This window comes from Vidua chalybeata, chromosome 9 (assembly GCF_026979565.1).
Source record: "Vidua chalybeata isolate OUT-0048 chromosome 9, bVidCha1 merged haplotype, whole genome shotgun sequence".
Classification (NCBI taxonomy): domain Eukaryota; kingdom Metazoa; phylum Chordata; class Aves; order Passeriformes; family Viduidae; genus Vidua; species Vidua chalybeata.
Window position 1 is genome coordinate 13,149,058 of NC_071538.1, and position 24,542 is coordinate 13,173,599.

The 24,542-nt window shown below is 51.4% G+C and overlaps 1 protein-coding gene across 3 annotated transcripts; it reads left to right on the forward strand.

The window, feature by feature from the left end:
• The first annotated feature begins 2,625 nt into the window (after nt 1-2,625).
• MOB3C (MOB kinase activator 3C) lies at nt 2,626-23,294 on the forward strand. Of its 3 annotated transcripts, none has more exons than XM_053951078.1 (5): nt 2,626-3,118; nt 3,590-3,761; nt 10,181-10,680; nt 19,879-20,081; nt 23,168-23,294. In XM_053951078.1, the coding sequence occupies exons 3-5, from the start codon at nt 10,263-10,265 to the stop codon at nt 23,195-23,197; spliced, it is 651 nt and encodes a 216-aa protein (XP_053807053.1). In that variant the 5' UTR covers nt 2,626-3,118; nt 3,590-3,761; nt 10,181-10,262; the 3' UTR covers nt 23,198-23,294. The 3 variants fall into 3 exon arrangements, with proteins under 3 accessions (XP_053807053.1, XP_053807055.1, XP_053807056.1); XM_053951080.1 differs by having other exon boundaries at nt 3,597-3,761; XM_053951081.1 differs by lacking the exon at nt 3,590-3,761.
• The last annotated feature ends 1,248 nt before the right edge of the window (nt 23,295-24,542 follow it).

Below are 24,542 nucleotides of genomic sequence, written 5' to 3' on the forward strand. Positions count from 1 at the left end.
GCAGAGCTGTTTTCTGGACACGTCCTATTTCTCTCTGGGAATAACCAGAGCAAACCCACTGCTCCCTTTGCTTTGTCTTCTGGTCTGCACAGGCATTCACAGCCTTCCAGCCCTGTCTGGGAACAAGCATCTCCCCCGCTGCTGAAGTGGCAGTGCCCATGGGGTGCCGTGCAGGGCAGTGGTGGGGGCTGGCAGGGGGCTCCCCCCTCCGTGTCCTGACAAGCCTTGCGAAGCTGCTTCGCTGCCCTGGGCCTCTTCCCGTGCCTGCCCAGCTCCGATGGAGCCGCCCAGTGCTCCGGGCTCGCTTCCGTCCTGCTTCCTGCTTCCTTCCCCCGATAAATTCAGCCGTGCACCTGCCTTCAGGAGCCAGGCCAGCATTCCCCTCTTCCTTCCTCCAGGGAAGACAAATGCCCTCTTCACAATAACGCATCCCTCCTTCCCCAAAGCTGTTCCTCGGACCTTTTCCTCTCTCCCAAGTGACTCCTGCTTCCCCTCCCCACAGCTGGGGTACCGGGTAGCTCTGGGACTGTGGGCTCTCTGCTTTTTGAGGTTTCCAAAACCTCACGTGAGGGGGTAAGTCCCTGAGCAGGAGGTGCTGCTCACCCCTGTGGACTGGAGGGGCTGCAGCTGATGTAACTCCAGCCCTCCTGCTGTTCTCCTGGCCCCTCTCTTTTGGCTCCAGACTGCTGAGGGTGGGAGGACCCCATCTCGCCTCCAAGTATTTTGGCTCCATCTTGCCTGGATGTAAATCCTGGCTATGAGTTGCCTTTGGGATCTTTACTATTCAGCCAAGCCCCCTCACTTTTGGATTTCTGCCCATTTTCTGCAGGGATTTCAGTTGAAAGTTTCCTCCTGACTTGGCATTTGCTGTTGGGAGTTACATCTGCTTCACAGACCTCCACTTCCCGCTCACAAGGTCTGAGATCATTTTGTTGTTTCCTGCATCCCAAGTCCCTGGGATGGAGGACAGCAGCATTGCTCAGCCCTTGCTGGGACTTGGGGTGGCTGTAATGAGCATCCAGCACTGGGGATGAGAAAAGACTTTGCCTGAACCTGCTGGAGTCAGGAGTGTGGCTGGTTTGCTGGTAACCAGGAAATCTCTGCTGGATTACTTGAGCTTGATCCTGATTTTAGGGGTGTTACTTGGACCTGAGACTACCTGCAATGAGCAGGACAAGGCTGATGTGGAAAAGGCTCAGCCTGCACGTCCATGGAGGATGCACACACAGAGCTGAGCTCTGAGGTTATGGCTGTTGTACTGGGTTAGCTGGTGATGGTGGTGGTGGGAAGCAGCTGGACAGATGAATTTCACAGTTTGTGCTTCCCTCCTGCCTCGAGAGCTGTGCAGGGCACTTCACCTCGAGGTTTTACCTTTTCTGCAGATGTGAGACACCTCAGCCATCTCACGCTGTAGTGGATGCAGAGCACAGATGAATCCTGCATGTCCTTGGTGTGTCCTTCTCCTGTCACCTGGTTCAGGACCTGCCCTTCAGCCATGTCCCAAATGGGGACAGGCAGAAAAGCAAGGGGCTTCTGGGGTGTGCAAGCTCCACTTCCTTTCAGCTACAGTCAAAATTGATCCACCAGTGGCTGCTGCCCAATTAAATGGGCCCTACAGTGTCTTCTTCACTTCTAATAAGATGCTGCTGCAGGTGCCAAAGAGTTCCTATTGTACCTGCACCGAACCAACCTCACAGAGAGAGGGAGGAAAGCAGAGTAAATGTCTTGCAGGGCTGGGCTGAGCTGTGCTCCCTCGTGGCTGGCTGGTCTGGGAGGCTGCTGGATGAATTTATTTTTAAAGACTGCCTCTGAACATTGTGCCTCAAGAGCAAACACTGGCATCACCTGCAGCTGAGAAGCTGTGATCTGGGAAAGGCAGTCTGGATCCTGCAGAGATGCATCCTGCTGCCAGGCAGGGTTCAGGGAATCAACCCCTCATCCTAAACCCTCCAGCTTTATGCCAACGTGCCCATCAGCCACATCCTCCTTGCCCTGTGCCCCACTCCCCAGCTCACCCCATCACCTGCAAACACTTGGCTTGACCCGAGTTTAACACACATGTAAGAAAGGCTAGAAACGTTTCCCTCACTGGAACAGTCCCGGTGCCAAACAATTTGCAGACGTTTCAGTAAGGCCAGAGCATCACACATGTCATCCCCTGGGAGCGACACATCACCGTGCCAGCAAGGGAACCGTGAGTGTCAGGGCCACGCTCTGCCTCCCCCTGCTGCGACAGCCGCCAGCACCACCCGTGGGGCGCACACCGGTGCTCCAGCCCCACCCGGGACTCTGACCCCAAAGCAGATCCCGGCTCCTGCCAAGCCATCCCACGCTGGCTGGCCGCTCCTGCCGGCGCCGAGCGTGCTGGCTCAGGCTTGCCTTTGCTGAGCAGGATTTAAATACCGCAGCGCGCTTCAGAACTCACCCCACCTCCGACAGAAACGGAAAGTAAGTGCTCTGGGCAGAGAAAGTTTTTCTCTTTCTTTCTTTTCCCCTCTCCGGCATTTCTGTTTTGGATGGCATCCAGCTTGGCCTGGCATGGAAACCCCCGGCTGTTTTTGTGTGTGTGCAGAGCGGGGAAGGATGAAGGGAGAGGGACTGTGAAAAGATGGGGGGGAGGAGGGGAAAAGACTCCGGGATTTCATCTCCTTTCCCCAGCTCCCTGCTGTCCTGTGAAAGCCGGAGCCAGCCAGCGGCACGGGACTGCACGCCAAGAAGGATCTCAGCATCCAGGAATGGAGCGTGGGTGCGGGTGTGAGTGAGCGCCCACCCAGGAGCCTGCGAGCCCACGGCGGCCGATGGTGGGGGCTGGCAGGCCCGCTTCCAAGCGGGTTTTCCTGGGACAGCTGGAGCTGCCGGCAGGGTCAGGATGTGACATCACTGACCGGAGAAAAACCCTCGGCCCCGGCTTCTCTAACGAAACCCCCGTGAGCGCTGGAGCGAGGCAGTTCTCCCTGCCGCTGTTGCTGCTGCGATCCCCAAACTGCCGATAGTCCCGACAGAGAGCCTGGCTTGGACTTTGTATATTTTTAATTTTTTTTTTTTTCTTTTTCCTGGATAAGAGCAGAAAGCGCAGCGGAGGGATTTGAGACTGGAAGCCGCCGTGCCGGGGGATGAGGTGAGTCCTGGAAGGAAAAAAGCCAGCACCACGCTCCTCAGGATGCTCCTGGGGTGCTTTTAAGCTCGGAATGGGCAAGACCTGGGTCGGCATTAGCCTAGAAAAGAGCAATTCTTCACCCGGACGGGCCGTGGACGCCTGAAGAAGGCTCTTCCCCTTCCTCTGGGGTGTCCCAGCTCAGCAGCCAGTGTGTAAATACCAGAGATCCCCTGTTTGGGGGATGCTGGGCAGGGATCCGTGGGAATGACCGGCGGTGCGCAGGGAAAGGGGGTCCCTCCAGGCAGGTCCCTCCCCAAGGGGGACAGGCAGGGGAAGGCAGCACACGCGTTCCCCGAACGGGACAGCGCCCGCAGCGGCTTTGCCGGTGTCGGAGGGAGGGTGGAAAGTTGTGGGCGGGGGAACTGGGTGAGAGCAAGCGGTGGAGATGGGTTTTCCACAGCTGGCTTATCTCCTCTCGTCTTCTTCCTTGAGCTCGCAGGCCTGAAGCACCCGGTGTTTGGAATTACGGCTCTGACAACAGCGTAATCACCCTTGGGACTGAACCAGAGCTCTTGGACACCACTGAGGCCATTGGACACTTCTTTTTCAGGGCTTACAGCAAGTTACTGCTAGTAGCAGTGAGGTCTCAGCTCCCAGGAATGAGGTACCCCCAAAAAAGCCCCCAGCCCCTCTGGGTATCACGCCTAAAATGAAGGGGACGTGCTGCCTCTAACCTGGCGAGATGCTGCTTTGCTTTTCTGCTTGGAGGTGTCTTGTGTGATCCAGGAAAAATTTTTTTTGGTGCCATTGGGCCAGAGCTGCTGCTCTGCTGGTGGTGTGGCAGGGAGGCAGGGCAAGGATCAGGACAGAGCAGGGGGACAGCAGGGGACATCTGTAGGGCGGGTGTGAGCAGTTCCGTTCCTGGAAGCCGTCTGAAGCCGTCTGGGTCCGTTTCTCACGAGCTGGGGATTTCCAAGCACCATGTGAGTTGAGGGAAGCACCAGCACAGCTTCCCGCTGGCAGCTGTCCCCAGCTGGAGTGTGGGGGCCTGAGTCCTGCTCTGCTCCAGGGATTTGTGCTCATGGATGCTCTCATGGGTCTCTGCGGCACCAGGGGAGTTTGCACAAGGAAGGTTTGGCAGCAGGCAGATGCTGCTGAGAGTCCAGGGCTTCTCTGAGGCTCCCCCAGCCCATGTGCTGGTTCTTGATCCCCCTCCCGGCATTTTGTCTTGGCTCATTTCCTGGAATTTTCTATCGTTTAGGTTATATTTGGGATCAGCAGCCAATAACCCTGTTTCTCACGGACAGCCCAGCTGGGGCTTGGCTCCAGCAGGAGGCACAGAGGGGCCAGTGCCCCAGACTCTGCTCCCCAGCACCCTCCTTCTGCAGCCCCCCTTCCTTAGATGATTACAAGGCTGGAAAGGCTTATAAAAAGAGAGAATGCTCCCTTCCCTGGAAGCACCATTTGCCCACAGTTCCTCCCTGGGTCAGGGCTGCAGTGTCTGCAGTTCAGGGTTGCCTGGGAGAAGTCTTTGGGACATGAATCCCAAGAAGCAGCCCTGGTTGTAGGGATGCTCTAGGGCAGACTGAAGACCAAACTGCATCTGGTCTTCTTTGGGGCTTGAAGGGAAGCTCAGGGACAGGGCTGCTGACTCCTCAGCCACGCAGTGAGGCTTCCTAGAGCAGTGAAAAGCCAGCTGGAGCCTGCAGGTTTCTGGGCAGACTGTCCATCTGGAGGCCGGCTGTCTGTCTCAGGGCTCTGGCACATGGTGGCTGAGCTGATGCTGTCCTTCTCCATCTGGGATAGGGCTGGATGGGACTTTGACACTGCCTTTGGTGGGGAGAAGGGAATCTCCTAAAGCAGAGAAGCAGTAGGTATCTGGGTGCTCCAAAGGCAAGATCCCCTGGGGAAGCCCGAGGGGGATGTGCAGAGCTGCTGGTAATTAACCTACACTTTGCTCTAAGGTGCCTGCAGCTGGACAGGTCTGTGCTCTGCCTCCTTGGCCTCTTCCCAAAGCAGTGGGAGCTGGAGTCTCCCTGCAGGTTGCCCACAGTGCTGGACCCCTGGTTGTGCTCCCCAGTGGTCGCACTGCCCACGAGGCTTGGAGTGTGCTGCTAACACAGCAGTTTCCAGGCAGATGCTTCTGTCTCGGGATGGATCCAGGGAAGATGCACTTGGCACTGGAGCATGGGAGGTGCTTGTGTCAGAGCTTTCCTCTCTCCTCACCCTTCATGGTTGTTAGTGCTTCCCAGACACTTGCAAAGCACTTTTTCCCCTGAAGCCTTTGCTGTTGCAGCCCTTAAAGGGAGCCTGGGAAGGGAGATCAGTTTTAAAATTTGGGACACTGAGGCAGGGAGCAGCGCTGTGAGAATCATCCTGGAGTCTGGCAGTGCATCTGTCTGATCCTTCCTGCTGGTTTTCTGACTAAAGCTTATTTGGGGTCAAAAGCAGAGGTTTTCTTTGGTGACCTTGCCCCCATGCCTGCAGGACTGTGAGGAGGAAGCCACACTCCCACAGCTCTGCCTGCTCTTCCCTTTTGTTTTGTCGTTTCTAAACAGACCTTTCAGAGTTGTTTTTAACTTACAACAAAGCCTTCGCCTTGTTGTGTTCCTCTGTGGTTTTCAAATGATAAGAAAGAAAGAAAGAAAGAATTTTTTAGATAAAAAACAAAACCAACCCTCAAACCTGAAATTAGTGCCTAAGTCTGACCCTGAACTTGCATCCCTCCCATCCAGTTAATTTCCTTTCATCTCTGGACTTGCCAGCAATCTAGGACATCAGTTTCTCACATGTCTGTGCCTGCTACCTCCCCAGCAGTGGTTCTGCCTTGTCCTTGCACAGCTTAACCCTGTGCTTTTCTGGTTCTTGCTAAACCCCACTCAGTTTTGCTTTTGCTGCTGCTTTTAAAACCAGCAGGACTGAAGCCAGCAGCAAAAACAGGGGTAGGACTGAAGCCCAGCAGCCTTCATGGACAGGGATGGGATTTGTGGCCTCTCAGCTGGGTTTGTAGCCAAGCTCCTCAAAGCCAAGGCTATTTTGGGAGTGTGGATGGGGGGTGAGCAGTAAGGACACCACAGCATGGATGTCCCATGGGAAATGTCAGTCTCTTTCCTCCCAGAAACTTCGCTCATCCTCTTCCAACCATCCTCTGTGGGGACACAGGGTGACAGCAGGGCAAGTCTCCAGCTCCACCTGCTTCGCTCCTTGTCCGCTCCCAAGCGTAAGATGAGGTTTGATTTGGGGGTTTGCAGATGCATCAGAAAGGGATTTGTGGATCCCTGGAGTGCCAGCAGCTCCCTGTGATGGGAACTGTGGCCTGGGGAAGAGGGTTTGCAGCCTTTGCCAAGGTTTCTCTTGGAAAGCTTTGATTTTGCATGTGGGAACTGAAGGCAGAGAGCTGCAGGCTGCTGCCACGGCGCTGACCCAGGCCCTGCCGCGCCGGCCGGGGCGGGACCTGTACGGTCATGTTGTAGGAAGTTGCTGCCTAAGCTTGTTGGATAACACTTTGCCCTTAGGATTTCCCAAAACAGGCAGTGTGAGCAGAGATTAGGACTTGGACGGGTCTCCTGCCCCACCCCAAGCCCCAGTGGAGCACGGCATGATTTCTAGGAACATGACAGCCCTGAACATCAGAGTCAGCTGAACTTTGCACCATAAACCTTGGAAGATCTCCCATTTTCTATGGATGGATCTGCCCCAAATACTTGGTCAGTGATGGAAGAGCACCGTTTGGGTCAGATGCATAAAGGTGGAAACGGAGAAAATCTGATTTTGCATTGGCTGAGGCCCTTTTCTACCAGTTAGACTCAGGATGTGTCCGAGTTCATTCACAAAGGATTTTCCTTTTCTTCCCAGAAAACAGGTGGGTGCTGAGTCTCTGCCTGGAGGGGAATCTGAGACATTGGTGACTTTGCAAACTTTGTTTGCTCTAAGCTGGTGCATCCCATCTCAGTGCCCCATTTGCAAGGGCCAGAGCTGGGTTTTCATGTCCTTGTCCTGGCCACCACTGCTCCCATACTTCCCTCTACATCGATCTTTCTGGGCAGTGAAAGCTCTGAAGCAAGGCAGAGAGCAAATGTGTTCTTTGGCTCAGAGCCTCTTTCTGCTTCTTCAGGTCCTAAATCTCAGGGTGTATTTTTGGCTTCGTGTTAAATGTAATTTCTGGAGAACATTTTTCTCCAGTAAAGATTAACAAGGTCTTTTAATGACTTGGTGATTTGGTAGTGATGATGATGAGGATCCTGAAAAGAAAACTGCTGCCTGGGGAGCAGAGAGGCTGTAGTGCCATGCTGGCATGCTGCAGGCTCAGGGACAGGTCAGCTCCAAGCACCTGGGCAGCAATGGGTTTTACTCTCCATTCCCACTCCAACAGATGCATGGCAGAAAAACACCTGGCAGACGTTTAGCAATTTTGTTGCTCTTTTTTTTTTGAACTGGTGTTTTATTCAGATGGTGCTGAGCCATGAAGCACATTCCCACCTGCCTGATGAGTGAGAGCAGCTTGCAGGGTAACACAGAGATCCAGCTGTGGATGATGCAGGGATGCAGTTGTAGATGAGTTACAGGTCTGGCTTCAGCAGATGAGATGTTTATTTCCCAGTCAGTGGCTCAATATTTGCAGAGGATTTGCAGTGTGGGCACTAAAAGAGAACTGATTTCACTGCTGTCAGCCCCTGCAAGTGACATGTTTGATGGGCTGTCATCTGCCAGGGTGGCTGCTCATCACCACGGAACAACCCGGTCTCTGCATGGAGGAGTCTGCAAACAGCAGCAGCTCCTGAAGCAGAGCAGATGGAGCCAAGGCCAGCAGAAATGGTGACATAGAGAAATGTTTGCTGGCATGACTTCCCTTGCTGACATTCCAGGGAAACATGGCTGCAGGGCCAGGCACTGCTCAGCCCCATCATTCCTACTTTGCACTATGGGCAAAGCCTGCTGAGTGCCTCATCCTGAGGGTATCCCAGCACTTCCTACATTGCCAAATTAGGAACCCTGTTGCAGTGGTTGTATATAAATATATATGTATGTATGCATACATGTTTTTGAAAGTGTTATGTGTTAGCAAACTCCCCAGAAGGCTTTTTTTGGAAGTGTTATCAACAGGATGTGCTTGAATATGTGGAATCCAGGAAGTCCTGGATAAGGGCTTTTCTTTAGAGCCTCACTGTGCCCAGAGTCCCCTGGCCTCCCATGGGATCTGTAAGGACTGCAGTAGCACAGGCCAGTCCTGAGGGACAGATAGGAGTCATGACATCATGCTGGCTTCATCAGCTGGCATTTTGGAGAGACTGTGCTCTTTTCTGAAGTGGGAAACAAGCTCTTTGTCATGGTTGGAGCCAGTTGCTTGGAGCAGGGAAGAAAAAGCATCCAAGAAACAGCTCCCAGTCATTGCCCTGAGCCAATAAATGAGGGTGACAGGGACGTGGCCGTTAAAATCCCACCCAGCCACATGAGATGGGGAAGGTTTGCAGATACCCTGGTGTTGAAGTCATACTGCATAACGTTGTGTGATGGCTGTAACCCACTCTGTGGGGCAGAAAGCACCTAAAAACACATGGGTTTTTGTACCTGGATACAGCAGAATGTGGTGGGGCTCGCACTGTGCAGTGAGCTGTGTAAGGGTGGCAGAGCTCTGGCTCCAGCCTGTGAGAAAGACTGGTTGTGCACTAATGGCATTTGTACTGGGCTTCCCACCCACACCAGGGTGTACATCCATGGGAGGGTTTTACACATGCTGGCTGCAGTGCTGAAATCCCAGCCAGGCAGATCCTGCAACACTGGGATGATCATTAGGTCCTGCTGCCTCCCAGTGATGGCCCTGGGGTGAGCCTTAAGGGGAGCAGAGGGTTTCACTTGAGAGATGTTTAGCTGATCACAAAATAGGACCTCCCTCAGGTTCAGGACTGAGTTTAGAAAAGAGAATTTACATAGCAAGCTTTTGGCTAAAGTTGTCTTTTTAATAATGAATATTCATCCAAGGTTTGTGCCATTCCCTCCTGCTTGGGACTTTGGGTCAGTCACTTCTCTTTTCCATAAATATTTTCCTTCCTTTTTCTTAACTGCTTCTCCATCTCTTCCCATGTTGGAGGACTTTCTCTTCCCTAAGCCTCAGCAAGGCATTTAATACAAGGAGGCCTTGGTCTCACATTAACACCACTGGTGATTAATGCAGGTAACAAAACACACAATTCTAGCCTGTCCAGGGCAGCCTTGGGCAGATGGGATTTCCACTGGATTTCAGAGAGGAAAAGGAAAATACAGCCCTCACGTGTGCTGCTACTCTTGGGCAGGAAGGGGTGAGCTCAGCTCTTTGCTGAGCCCTGGAGTCACCGGGAGCATCAGCTGCACCATTCCAAGGGCTGCCGTGTGCATTGTGTGCATGCCGGGAGAGCTGGCAGCATCCTGGCAATGTTGTTCTGCTGTGCTGGGCTGCGTTTCCCTTCTTCGGATGTGGGTTTTGTTCTTTTGGACAAACACACGAGGCAGAACAACAAAAATAATCCCCCCCTTTTCCCATTGATCCTGGCACTGGGGCTGTGTGAACCAGCAGCCAGCTGCGGTCGCAGCGTGGTCCCCGGGGCCTCGCTTGCCAGCCGCTGCTGCAGGGTCAGGGGTTGTTTGTACTGACAAGTGCCTGGGAAAGAGATGCTTCCCCTTTGCCAGGAGAGGGAAAGGCCACCAGAGTGGGACTGCCCGAACTGGTGAACTCTGCTGATATCATGGCTCTCACTTTATTGCAGCACCTGTTAGTAAAAGCCTGGAAGAAAGAAGTTGGCTGGAGCCTGGTGAGCTCCTGGGGTGCTCAGGAGGGAGGAAGGGCTCTGTCTGCCATCAGGCCTTGCACGGGGCACATGTGGCAGGGCTTACCCTCTCCAGTGCCAGGAGCTGCTGTGTGAGGTGGCAGCAGCTGCTCCAGGTCACCCTGGTGGGTGCGAAGGGGCCAGAAGCTCACTCCAAATCTGTGTCCCCATGTGCTGTCAGAGCAGTAGGGTCAGGCAGTATTCTGCTGCAAACCCCTGCAAGCGTGTTCACGCATGCAGCTGTCTTCATTTGTGACTGAAATGTGTCTCCTTCTCCTCCCAGAAACCTCCATCCCTGAAGACGCCAGCCCTGGGTTTCATGTTGCTCTGAGCCTCTGCCCTCACCCTGGCTGGCCCTGCCCGCAATGGCCCTGTGTCTCAAGCAAGTCTTCAACAAAGACAAAACGTTCCGTCCCCGAAAGAAGTTTGAGCCGGGCACGCAGCGCTTTGAGCTGTACAAGAAAGCCCAGGCCTCCCTCAAGTCCGGGCTGGACCTGAAGGCCGTGGTGCAGCTGCCTCCCGGCGAGAGCATCAACGACTGGATCGCCGTGCACGTGGTGGACTTCTTCAACCGCATCAACCTCATCTACGGCACCATGTCGGAGTACTGCACCGAGAGGAGCTGCCCCATCATGTCCGGGGGGCTCAAGTACGAGTACAGGTGGCAGGACGACAGCAAGTACAAGAAGCCAACCAAGCTGTCGGCCCCACAGTACATGTGCATGCTGATGGACTGGATCGAGATGCTCATTAACAATGAGGACATCTTCCCCACCAGGATAGGTGAGTGTGCTCTGGTTCCCCGCAGGAACGCTGGGCTTGTAACTACTGCAGGTTCCCAAGCTGCACCTCAGGGTTGGTATTGATGAACTTTGTGATTCAAAGCATTGCGGCGTTTCCCTTTCCAGGTGTTTCTCAGTGTCTGTCCTACAGCCTTTTGCTCCAAACTGAGTTTGGGATTTCTCATCCTACTACTAGGAGAACACAATGTTCTCCTTTTCTGTGCTTGAACTTATTCTGTGTTTGTGAGAAATGAAGGCTGGTAGGTCATTAGCTTCCTTGCCTTTCCTCAAGAGGCTGAGCTGCAGAGCTGGTTAGAGGTGGTCATCACATCCCTGCTTTTCTCTCAACTAATCAACTCAGTTTCTTTCTGGTTTTCCACATAGGTTCATGGTCCCAAGATTCAACCCTTGCTGCTTCGCTCCTCAACCCCTTTCCATCTCAGCCCTGATTATACCTCACATCTTGCTACGTAGCTGAGGCACTGCTTGAGCAGAGATGTCCCTAGGATGTGGCCTTGCCACTGCCAGGGTGTATGATACACCTTTTCAAAAAGTTTGGCCTTAGGAGCTTGTAGCAGCTGCCAAAGGCAGCACAGCTTTCAAACTAACCCCTCTGCTGCTGACCTGCAAAGCTCAGCACCTGCCAAGGCTGATATTAGCTGCTGCTTAGCTGCTTTTTGTCATCTGGGGACATGAGTTCAAGGCTTGGAGCTGATGGGGCTTCCAGAGTCTCAGGTCATGCCTTGGAGAGGTTGTTTTTCAGATGGAACATGAAGTTACTTGAGTGTAAAAAAAAAAAATTTAAGGAGCATGGTGGGCGGGAAAGGCATAGCTTTGCAAGTCTGCTTGACCTCTTTTGTTTGCCAAGCAGACAGAGCTTTATGAAATCAGTGCAGCTTACGGTCAAGATTTTCATTAATGTGCTGGGAAACATTGAAGAAAATGGTCTGTGTGGGATTACCAGCATTACTCACTGTTGTAGCCCCATTTGGCTGTGCTGTACATGTAGTTGTGTGTCTTTTTAAGGAAAGTCTCTGGCCCTTGGAGTCTGAGAGGGGTCATGGGTCTCTGCAAGCAAGAGGGGAGGCAGTGCCTGCAGCCTGGTTGTGCCAAACTATTTTGGCTTTGGGACTGGGTGACTCCCCCAGACCCCTGATCTGAGCTGGCTGCTCTGGCTTTGCCTGGAGTTAGGGTGGGACAAGTCCCTGAAACCAAGACCAGCAGGCACTCGCTGCCTTCTTCCCCTCGCTGGTGGTCTGGGGCAGGCAGGGTAGTGCAGTGCCAGCTGCTCATGCTGGAGCACAGGCAGGGTGCCTTTGGGATGTGTGGGAGAGGCAGTCCCTGGGATTCACCAGGGCATTCACTGTGCTGTGGAGGCATCTTTCTCTCCTGGGCACAGCGGTGCACTCCAGTGAACGGAGGAGGCTGGAAGTGTGGCTGGCTGACAGTCAGTGCAGGATACTCTGGGTCAGCAGTCCCAGCTCTGCTGGGGACAGCAAAGTCCCTGGTCATTCTGGCTGCACAGACTTGCTGCTGCTGAGGGGTGAGACAGCAGCCACAGGGAGCAGCATAGGTGTTCCTCTTCCTGAGGTGGCTTGTCCCCAAGGAGAAGAAGTGCATGCCATTAAAAGCAGAGGCACCGATGTGGATTTACTCTGTTTTCCCTCCAGCCAGAAAGGAGTGTCCTGATCCAATTTCAAGCCTTTCAGGTAGGATTTGGGATGTGATGCTGCTTGTTGCTGCTCTGAGAAGTAAAAGTGTACAGGGAGTATTAACACCTCAAAAAGCATCCAGCCATGGGAGGGACATTGCAGCATCCTCTGCTTTCCCACATCTCTCTCTTTGAGGTGCAAAACCTGAATACAGTCATGGTCCTGGTGGTTTTCACTTCATTTCTGGCACTTCTCCCTCTGAGTTGTAGCATATCCTGATGTGGGGAGGAATGGCTGGTTTCCATTTCTTCTTTCATTTCGGTTTGGAGGCAATTCTGGGTGAGATCCAGGATGACTGTAGGTGAACACGGGCAAATCCATTTTCTTCTGCTCCAAGGCTGTTCCTGGGGTCCCTTTTCCAAGCCGCTTTGTTGTGGGGACCCTTGTGTCCCCTGAATGACTTCAGGCCCTGTGTCAGCATGTCTCAGTGGTTTTGGCCTCACACAAGTGAAAGGGAACTCAGGCTGAGGTTGCACTCTAAAACACATGAAAGGCTGTTGGGGGAGGCAGGGGGAGAAGGGAGCTGGTGCTACTTTGTCATCAGTGTGTCCCCAATTATCTGCCTTTCACTGGCCTGCCTTGTTCACTGGTAATTGCTTGGCAGCTCTGGCATTTCAGAAGATGGAGTGTTTGGCTGAAGGGAAATGCGCTGGATGACAGAGGAGGCTGGCCAGGATGTGGGCTCAGGGGCAGTGGCCAGGGTAACCAAACAGAGGTGCTTAACCTCTATCCTAAAGAGCAAGCCCTTGGGAAAAGACCCAGGACAAGGGGAATAAGGCACTGAGAGGACACAGAGGAGATGTGAGCTGTTTTAAAGAGGGGAAAGGAGCTTGATGAGGGGAAATTACAAATGTCATGCTTTGGATTTGTGGTGAGACACTTGGATGTTAGCAGCAGAGATGGGATTTAGCTTGAAGGTTTGTTTCACTCCTGCTTGTGCTGGAGAGGTTCCTGGGCACAGCTGCCCTCTGTCTCAGTGGGTGTTTCATCAGCTGTGTGCATCTCAGCTTTCCCTCCTGGCCCCTCTTTGCCATGTGCAGTAAAGCTGCCCCAGGACAAAGATTTCCCTGGCTAAGGCCACCTGACCGCAGACAAAACAGACTTTTCTCTTTTTTAAATTTGTTTTTCTTAGAAGCAGCAAGTGTTCCCCAAACTCACAAACATTGCTGGAGGCTAACCTCAGCATCCTCCTCCATCCAAGAGCTATGCAGCCTGAAGCAGCACATGATTCAGCAGGGCTTGCTGGTAAGCTCCTGACAGTTGAGAGGTATCTCGTGGGTCAGGGGGGGAAAATCTTTCCCCCTGAGGTGAGAGGCTGAGCTAGAAATGAGCAGAGATGGTTCACTGACTTGTGGGCTCACAGGGGATGTCCCTAGGCATCACGGGGGAGACCTTGGCTGGGGTAAATGGTCACAGCTCCAGGGACCAGAGCAGAGCTGGGCTGATTTGCACATTAAAGCATCTACTCCTCCAGCACTGTCAGAGGTGGGAGGGCAGCAGAGTGACAAACACCTTTGGTTTAGCCAGGCTTCATGATGCAGAGCTCTTGCCAGCTCTGCAGTGAGGCCAGAGGAGAGCTGGCATGTGACATGGCCAGAAGGGAGCCCGACACCAGCAGACAGTTTGTGACCTGGCAGAGTTAACCAGCAGGACTGCAGCCCTCGGATGGCACCAGTATAAAATCCCTCTGGTGGAGATTATTAGCAGGTCTGGGGGGGCTGCCAAGCCCCCTGCATTCCACAGCAAGGATTGGGAGAGATCCTGTGTCTTCCCCATGCCCAGGGAAATCTACCTGCAGGGCTCCATCCCACTTTCTCATCCTTTCTCTGGAGTGGGAACCTGTTTGTCAGCCTGTTAGGATGAGACAAATCCCTGCATGGCGTGAGCTCTGCCAACCTGATGGCTATAAATCTACAGAAGCAGCAGCTTTCCCAGACAACCCATATCATTTGGTGTGTGCTAGTGCTTTGTTTCCACTCTTCCAACCAATGTAGATGTCCTGAAAAATACATTTAAATAGAGAGTAAGCATTTTTCCCATGCAGGGAAGAAATATAAATGATTCTACAGGTGTACTTTCACCAGCTGGTAAAACTATATCAGTAGATTTATTCAGTGAGTGGACTTCCATGAACAAATTACCACCTGGAAAAATATCCATTCCTCCCAGTAATCGTTCTGCCCTGTGGTGCCGGAGCTGCTGCTGGGCAGTGCTGTGCTGAGGAGGAAGGATGGCTGGGTGGGGTCTCCAGGCTCCATGGCCATGTCTGCACTGGTCAGCCCAGCATCAGGCTGCTGGTTGCACAAGGCCAGGTGTCCTCCCTCAGCCCCATGGTGGCTGCTGAAGCCTCGCTGCTGTTCGATGAGTGCAGACGCAGGGTTTGGAGCAGCCCCAGCGCCGGAAACTCCCCGCGCTCTCCGCCAGATTTGCCCGTGGCTCGACAGAGCACCGGCCACAGGAGGTTTTATAACAGTTCTTGGAAAGCTTTTCAAAACTCAAGCCTGTCATTCAAGCATAGTCCCAAAACAATTATAAAAACCAGAGGAAACCTGGTGCGAAATGATCCGATGCTTTCTTGCCATAACTACAGGAGAAAAATGTTCAGAATTCAGCTAATTATTGGTGTTCTCTCAGCTGGCTCTTTTTAACGTAATTTGTTGGGTTTTTTTGCCCTGCTTTTTTTCTTCCAAAATTAATACCACACCAGCTTGCAGCTGCCATCATGCCATTAGTTTTAAACAGGGCTTTAAACACTTATTTTTAGGAAAAATGAATCACTGAACACCACAGTGGCCAAAATGAAATTGAGAAATAACAACAACAATTCATCACGAAGTTCACTGAATTACTGCATTTGCAGAGGACAAAAAATACAATTGCCAAGAAGCAAAATAGCTTCCCAGTACTGATTCATCGTGAAAAAATTAAATTGGCTGATGCACAAGTGTTGGGGATAGGAGATGGCAGGAAAGATCCAGGACACTTTGCTGTCCCTTACCCTAAGCACAGGCACTTTGTTACCCCTCATTTTCATTTCCTTTTCCACGTGGTTTCCTTATGTTTTGAAGCAATCAGCCCAGAGTGGGGAAAACAGATTCCTTGGAGCTTTAAATCATATTTTGCGATTTTCAAGCAAAACGTCCAAGAAAAACTAAAGGTGCCAATTCATTTCAGGGCTGTGAGTCACTCTGCTTGGAGTGAAATTGTACCTGCTGTACTTACAGCTTTTGCCTTGGCTTGGAGCAGAAATTCTTCCTAATATCTAAACTAAACATCATGCAAGAATAGTCAGAGGGTGGCTGCTGCCTGCCAGACTGTGGGCTGCTGCTGCTGTCTCCAAGGTTGCTGGATGGTGAGCACCAGGGAACTAAATGTAAATGTAATTTCAGTGCTTTTAATTCAGCCCAGGTGGGTTTTGTGATGTTCTGCTGTCCCCCTGGGGCAGTTAGACCACCATCAATGGGATGAACTAGGATGGTGTTTTTTGGTCCCTGCAGGTGTGCAGGGCTGGGGAGGGTGAAGCAAACCCAAGCAGCATCACCCTGTTGGGGTGATTTGTCAAACCTGTCCTGCTAAGAGGACATCTCAGCCATGCAGGGCCTGTCCCACCAGACTCATCCCTCTGTCTCATCCATCTGCTGCTGTCCCTGGTTTGTGCCACGATGTGCCACCTTCAAGATGGAGTAAGTCCCCTAAGCAAAGGCCACCAGTGCCCCACTCCCAAATGCCATTTATCAGTGCACTGGCCACTGGTCGGTCTCTCTGTGCTGGCTGTGAGGCTGATCTGCCTGGCCCAGCCTGGCAGGGAGGTGGGAGCCCTGGGGGGAGCAGCTTCCCCCTCTCCCAGCAGCCGGAACAGCCCCGGTGGGACTGGCAGCGAGCTCAGTGGAAGGCTGAGCACCTGCAAGGGCAGGAGGGGCACGTGTGGCCACAGATCCCTGTCCCATGGCTGTCCCCTGGCTGGGACGTGCTGGCTGCAGTGTGTGCCCGGCTGCAGGGAGGATGCACAGCCTGCCCTGGCTGTGTCCCCTCCCGTGCTGGAGAGGATGTCACATGTGTCGTCTGCGGGACATCCGCTGCGCCAGCAGCGCTGACCCAGGGCAAGCCGCATTTACACCGGATCCCTCTGCTGCTCTCGGATGCAGCCTCTACTGCAGAGCCTCTTCTTTCAGCTCTGGGCAAGGGGACGGGGTGTTTCTCCAGCTCCCCACCAGCATGACCAGTGCCTGCTGGGGCAGCTGTGGGTTTCTTTCCAAGTCACTGGAGATCAGCAGCGAGGCACCACTGCTGGCAGAGGCAATCTGCATGTCAGATACCCGCCCTGCTTCCTTCCCGAGGGGAAGTGCTCTGATCATCTGGCACAGAGCCCTGTGCCAGATGCAGGGTCCAGTCAAGCATCTCTAGCCTGTACCGAGAGTCCTGGCACAGGAGACAGACATGGCTGCAGCACGGGGACGGGAAGCGGGACCCTGGGCAGGTGTGCAAGCGAGGGTGTTTCGCGGAGAAAGAGTCAGAGCCGGACCCGAGCCATCCCAAAGGACCATAATGAGGTGGTGACATGGGACCTGTAGAAATCCATCAGTGACACGCAGCCACCGCTACAGCCTGGCCGTGCCTGGAGGGGACGGCCACACACTGACACCTGGTGATGGACGCAAAGAAGGGCAGCTCAGCCTCAGCTCCGGAGAGCTTCCGATGCTCCTGCTTCATGTGAAACAGTGGTTGAGTAGTCCAGAAGGGAGCTTGGAGGTCCTGGCAGCCTGATGGTATCTTTCCATACATCATTAGGTTTAGAAGTTCAACAACTCCTATAGTTGCTGATGACCATGAGATTTTAATTAGCTAACCTTTGAAGATTCTTTGTAACTCAAACTATTCTTTGATTCTGTGATTTAAGCTAAATCTCTGTTCCCCGATGCAAAAGCTGTTTCTGGAGAGCCCAGAATGTAGCTGGAGGTGTCTCTTCTCTAAGTCTCCCAGCTGCCAGCATGTCCATGAGGACTTGCTGATGACAGATGTATGAGATAAGACAATTCCTGACTAACCTCAGGACAAAAGCTGTGGAAAGCCACTTGTCACCATCTGCCATGTCTGGAGGTGGCCCATCTAACAGCAGGATCTGCACCATAGGTGCTGTCAGCCCTGGGAGCCTGAGATCTGTTTGATCTGCTGTTCACTCTCTGAGTTTATTTCCTTCTCAGCTCAGGACTGGGTTAAGGGCTGCTGCTTTCCTTCACTATCACTCTGCAGTTTGGCAATAAATTCCCAGAGATGGTCAGGTCGGATTTCTCCCTCACTGCCTGCTTTGGCTGAGGAGCCAGTTGGTGACTGGGACAGGTGACAAACTGAAGGCAGCAAATGCCTTCCTGCCTGCTCCTGGGCACTTGCTGAGATCCCAGCATCCTCTGGTCCCAGGGAGATGACAGGCTATCCAGGACAGTGTGTATTCCCCAGCCACTGTCCAGAAATGTGCATTCATCAGCAATTATTTGCTGCAATGAGCTTTATTAAAAAAAAAAAAGTTTCATAACCAGTTCTTCAAAGCTGGTCTGCAGGGCCCACCCTCATGGCATGTCTGAGTCCCCAGCTGGGTGATTCCAGCTTTTATTTGCTCAGCAAATCCTCACTCAGGGCAGAAAGCCCTCAAATGAAGCCATTAATAAAGTGCTGTGTCCCTGCTGCCTGCGGGGGAACCTGGAGAGCTCTCTGATCCCTGCCTAGTGCCAGACTAGCAGGCAAGGAGAGCTCTGTAGCCAAGGGTGCTGGGCAGAAGCAGATCTGCAGTCACATCTCTAAGGTGTTGGCATAGGGACAGCTTGCTTGTACTTTGCCAGATGTGAACACCTTTCCTGAAAAATCCCAATGGGCTCTGTCAGAGCTGGCGGTGAAACAGGTCATGCTGAGGTCCCTGTGACAGGAGCAGCCCTGGGGCTGCAGTGTGCTCGTGGTTATGCAGAGCAGTGGCCACAAGTCAGTCTCAAAACCACATCTGTGTGACGCTGAGCCAAGATCTGTGTCCTTCTCCAAGGGGTGGCTGGGACATCCAGATGTGGCACGAGCGCAGACGCTTCAGCCCTGCCCTCTGCTCCAACACTGTGCATGCAGGAAAGGGAGACTGGGCTGTGCTCAGGGTGACTCTGCTTTAGACCAAAATTAATTTTCTTTTATGAGTTTCAAACCCAGCACCTGCCCAACCCTGGCGACTGCAAACAGGCTCCACACGTGATGTCGAAGGACGGAATCTTTGCGTTTGCCACCCACAGAGGAGAGGGGCTCAGCACTGCTGCTGGGAAACAAAACTGCCAGGAGCATTTGGGAAAATAAACAGTTTTAATTGCCTAGCAAGGCTGGTGAGAAAGATTCAAAGATAAAATTACCATTTTTAATTTTTTAGCTAAGAGATTTGCTGATGCTTTCCTGTGCACAAAATGTGTGAACTGGCAATGGTTGAGCAGAGTTTGTTTGGAAGGATTTTCAAGAGGTTATGTGCTGCATTAATAAGAAGCTAAGGGAGGAGGCTGGTATAACCGTGGGAAGGGAGGGTTTTATTTTGTTCTTTGTGTATTTGCATTGAATTGCCCTGGGGAGAGGAAGAAGCCTCAGGAAAACAAATATCAGTTGTTTCGTTCTCCTCCTCACAAAAAAGAAAAAAAAAAAAAAAACAAAACAAAAAGTTTAGTGTTTCAAAGCCATGTTTCCTTTAGAGATTTACCCCAAGGTTGCTGGCACTGATGGTATCACTGAGATTTTTATTGTGATAGCAGCATATCTTGAAAATGATGGAAATATCCCACACTGTGTCCTTGCATGGGACAAAGCTGAAAGTACAGAGCCAGGTGTGGTGGGCCCCATCCTATGAGGATATCTCAGGATTATACAGGCACAATGAAACCCAAACATCATTAACATGGGTGGTTTTCTTCCTGATTTAATGAGACATTTTATTGAAATAAGGATCAGGAAAACAGTAGAAACCTTACCCATTTCTACTGATGCGTCAGAGGTGATGTTTGAGGGTGTGAGGAGGAAGGAAAACAGCACAAGCCATGCTTTTGGGTTCAGAGGAAGGTATCTTTTCTGGTGGCAGATGGTTTGGCTTCGTTCATGGACCTGGGTAAATACAATTTGCCTTACATCGTGCCTGTGCAGGCTTGTAGGGGAAAGGTAGGGAGAGGGGGCCAGATCTCTGGATTGAGCCAGATGTGGAGAGTTGCAGTCTCCTCAAAAAAACCCCACTCTTTTTACTCTCCTATGGCAACTCTCCAAATCCTGAGCCGTGCCCGTGTGAAATTTCTAGCTGGGCAATGAGGGAACATGTGGGAAGAGCTCAATGGCACACTGCCCCACTGTCACTCCTGGTATTAGCCAAGGATGTCCTTCCTTGTTATCTATGACTGCCTGTCAAGCATGACAGACACATTTAAATACTAACTGGTTTCTTTTTTTTTAAATGTTCAAATGGCTTCCAATTTGCTTCTGCTTTGCAGGTGTTCCCTTCCCCAAGCAGTTCCAGCAAGTTTGCACCAAGATCCTCACCCGCCTCTTCCGTGTCTTTGTGCATGTCTACATCCACCACTTTGACAGCATCATCAACATGGGTGCTGAGGCTCACGTCAACACCTGCTACAAGCACTTCTACTATTTCATCAGGGAGTTCAGCCTCATCGACCACCGGGAGCTGGAGCCTTTGGTAAGGATGGCCCTGGGATGCGGAGGTGGAGGGTGAGTGGTGTGGGCTGGACACACCACGGCTGAACCTCTCTGGACTCTTTTGGCCACCCTACCTCAGACACACAGTCATGTTTTCTGTCCTGGGACCGTCAGCCTTGGTGCTCTGAGAGAGAAATTCCCAGCAGCATCAAGGAAACCACTGTTCCTTTCTTAGCCTTTGCCTCTGTTGTCATGTCTGTGAATTGAACTTCAATACCCTTAGGACCACCACACAGTAGTGTCCCCAGAGTGACTTGGTAGTTCTAATGCAATTTGCACATCAAACTGTTTCCAGCCAGTTGTGCCTACGTGGATTTCAGGAGTCAGATTTGAGCCAGTCTCTTCTCCACAGTTTTTCTTTTAGCATTCCCTGCTTGAGATCCTAGTGTGAATTACACTGAGGCTGCAGGGAAGGCAAGCCCTGATAGGACACACAGCTTCAGATGACAGCTGTCAAGGCCATGCTGGAGAGGCCTCACTGGATCTCCCAGTTCCCTACAGCCTCCCTTGGGAAGCAATTAGCCAGGCAGAAGGTGAGAGCCCTTGACAACAGCAGGACTTGTGGGAAGCAGAGGCCAGACAGCCCAGGGCTCATAAAGTAGAAAATGCACATAGTTGGTTTTGTAAGAGAAGCAAGTTTGTCACAGACAAGGTTGAGTGTAGTCTGACCTAGGGAGGACATGTTGCAGTGGGAAAAGAATTAATAGGAAGCTCAGTTTGCATGCTGTGGTAAGGGTTGTGTTGCAGAAAAGGCCACGTCCCGCAGCAGAGAGTCAGGGAAGACCAAGAGGATACAATCTGAGAATGAGCTGAGAAGAATCCCAGCTGCTTGCTTAGGATCTGGAGGTGGGGGAGATGCCCCTGCCCCTATGTGCTAAGCACTTTACTGCTTTCATTTGTCTCAGTCCATTTTCTGCCTATCTGCTCTGATTATGATTTAGAGGGATGGAGAGATGATGATTTAATCAGGGGAGACTTGAATGACGACAGTATCAACTTCAATTATTTTGTAGAATTCATATGTAACACATATTATCACAATGGCCCTCAGGTCCAGAAAATGGCAGCTCAGCATCAGTTTGTCTTCTGTCACTGTTCCTCATGACAAATCTCTTCAGCATTGCTGTACAGTCCATAGTAGTGTCATCCCCTTGGACTGCTGCTTGCTAATGTAAATAATTAACACCTGCCAGCCAACGCAGAGGCTGACTTCACTAAACAGGTTTTCAATGCCAGTGACTCACATGCAACATGAGATGACTGATGGGTCTCCATAAATCTCAGGTGAACAGATTCTTTTCCTGTGATGCAACCACTGTCAAACTACAAGGAAATGAGACCCATTTGCCCGTGGTCTATCTGTGTCTCACTGCCTGCCATCCAAGCCTCAAGCGGACCCAACCACAAGGGAGGAGGAAGGGCCTCCTTCCCTCAGGCAGTGAGTTGCTTTAGGTGTGTATGAGAGTGTCCTGCAACCAGGCTGCCTCATCAGCCCAGACAGCTGTCCTAACCTTGCATTTAGTTAGTCCCCATGAATCCCATGACAGACTTCTAAACTTTCCTCTGGCTGAATCCCCCTTTGTTGCTTCAGTGGGATGCGATTTCTTAGCAGCAAATTTGGGGAACTGAGAATGAGCTCCTTTGTACGGCAGAACTAGCAAAAGGCAGTGATTCACTCTCTCAGTAAATCAAGGAAGATGGGGCCAGAGAGAAGCCATGCACTTGCTTCCTTGATGAGGGCAGCTCGTGGTGCAGGGCTGCAGCACTGGCAGGGATCCACTGGTTACGCGCTAAAGCAGAGCTGGGGGGATTTCCTGGATGTGAGGAAAGCCTTGGACATTTGGGGCTGGTCTGAGGAGCTCACTGGTGACTTACCAGCCCCCTGTTCATGGCTGCTTTTGTGCCTGCTGTTGTGCTAGTGGGGTGGGTGCAATGCTGTTGCAAGAGGATGTGCACAGTCCTCTCACCCTCTTCTTTTCCTTCCAAGATGTTTGCAAACATTTCCTGTTTGCAATGTGATTTTGTGGCAGAGAACCAGCTTTTCATTTGATGGCCAGGTTCTGCACTCAAGTGACTTTGCATGTTACTCCTACAGGAAAACCCTCGCTTTGCCACTGTCCCTGATGGATTTGAAAAACAAAGTTCTTAGCACTGAAGATCAGAGTTTGCTGCTTCTGTCTCCCTTGGTTATATAACTAAAGGGCCTTTTATAGGGTTACTCAAGGGTCATCATCCTTTCCTAGTTCTTTTTTCAGAGTTGCATTCTTCCTTCTCCACAAACCAATCATACTTCCAACCTATTTCAGGAGTAGTTTTAATGTGCAAACCTTCCTCTGGGGTGCACGAGGGGACCTGTGGGCACAGAGATTCACAAGCCATGAACCCAGTGAGCCAGAATCACGCTTTTCTCACTGCAGGATTTACAAGATTCTAGTTGAGCTTTTCAAGGCAAGGACAAATACCATCTCCCACCAGCTGAAAGCTGGACACCTTCCTAATGTGGCTGGCATGATGCCATTCTGGCTAAAGAAAAGTCTGTAATCCTAAACAGAACTGGAGGTTTCCTGTGGCCCTGTTATTAGCACTCATTTGCATTGCAGTGTGACTGTGGAATCCCTTGCTGAAACCACAGGTCCTCTGGGTGAGCTGTGGTCAGCTCCTGGAGTGACAGCAGGGAGCTGCTCCATATTCCATCCCCTAAGGCTGCAAAGAGGGGCTCTGAGAGTGGCATCACCTTGTCCAGCTGTTCTGCAGCTGAGCCAGGAGCAGGACCTTCATCTTTCGATATCTCAGCCAAAGCTCTTTCCTTGGACTGCTCTCAAGGCTAGGGCACAGGCAAAATAACCTTGTGCCACAGAGACCGGGGAGAGTGCCAGGATGGAGCTGCTGAGGCAGCTGAGTTCCCAGGAGGGCTGTCATGGGAAACAGAAGAAAGCTCCCCAGGACTCCCACGGTTGCTTCCCTGGGTTGGTTTTGGACATCTCCCAAACTGCCTGACACGTCACGCTACTCAAACCTGTCTTTTGCACTTACTGTTTCTTTCTTTTCTCTCCCCCTTCAATGCAGAAAGAAATGACAGAACGAATTTGCCACTGAAATCTTCTGGCAGACGAACTCAGCTGGCTCACTCAGAGTCCGGTGGGACAAGACACCCTGTGGTGGGAGCCCTCTCCCCTAGGACTTGCTCTGGGCATTCCAGCTCACTGACCTACAAGCACTGCAAAAGTGCCTCTTCAGGCCACGACTGAATCCTCAGTTTTCCAAGAACCTCTGGACAGATTTTTCTTCTTCTAACAGATCCCAATCTCTGTTGTATGGTTCCTGTTTTAGAAAGCCACTGACTCACAGGAGAATGAGCCAAGTCTGGTTTACTTTTGCACATTCTGATTTCTAAGACTCAATCCTGTGTCTGACATCAAATTTTCAGTGACCTTCCCTCTTGTTTTGTCCTCAGCTATATTGATCTCCAAATATTTCGTTAGCAATTCCTGCCTGTGAGCAGGTGTGACCTTGGCTACCAGATGTTACCTTTCCCACAGGCCGTGGGTTTGTGGTAACACCTGAGATCAGCCCTGCAAAGCTGGTGGCATTTCATCCCCCTGCCTTCACGTGGTTAGTTGTTGATGTGCTGTTTTTAACCATGAGCTGTGAACGTCTCCTTCTGCCCTAGTTCATGCTTTACAAAGGGACCATTTTCCCTTCAAGGGATTTTTCACATTTGGAAGAGGGGACTTGATGATGTTCTAAGAAGAAACCAATACTGCTTGGACTAATGGCAAGTGCCCCAATGACCGAGGAGGTGACCTAGGTCAGTATTCAGTGTGATCAGCACACACTACCTGAGAAACTCTCAAAAACTGGTGAAAAGAAACTCTGACCATCTGCAAGCATACTATTGCTTCCTGGTCTGTGCCATTACTCCCCTGAAAGGTATCATGTCTCAAAATTTCCTCCCCTTCTGCTTGCAGTGACTGATAATTAGTGTTGTGTTCCCTGTGCCATTTTAATTTTGACAAAATATATTTCTATTTTTCCTTTTTTATTGTTTTGGGGGAGTGAAACTCAATTTCTCTGAGCCACAGAATTGTTATGTTTGTGTTTTTTGTTCTTTTTCTGGGAAAGTTTTCTATATCTGACACAGATAATATTTATAGTCTGGGGTTTGCCCACTTTTGGGGTAGGGAGGGGATGTGGCTAAAAAATGTAAATGTTTAGGCCAACATTAAAGTGCACAAGTGAATTTTTAGTGCTCAAAGCACTTATTTTGTTGTGAAAATATTTTTTTTTAATCTTGTGTACCAGATGTATATTTTTACATGGTAATAAAACAGAGCAAAATGGACACAAAACCACCTGATGCATCATTCCAATATTCTCTGTGTAAAATAATCAGTAGAAGTCCAAACATATTTGTTCTGTTACTAATTAAAGAAACATGAAT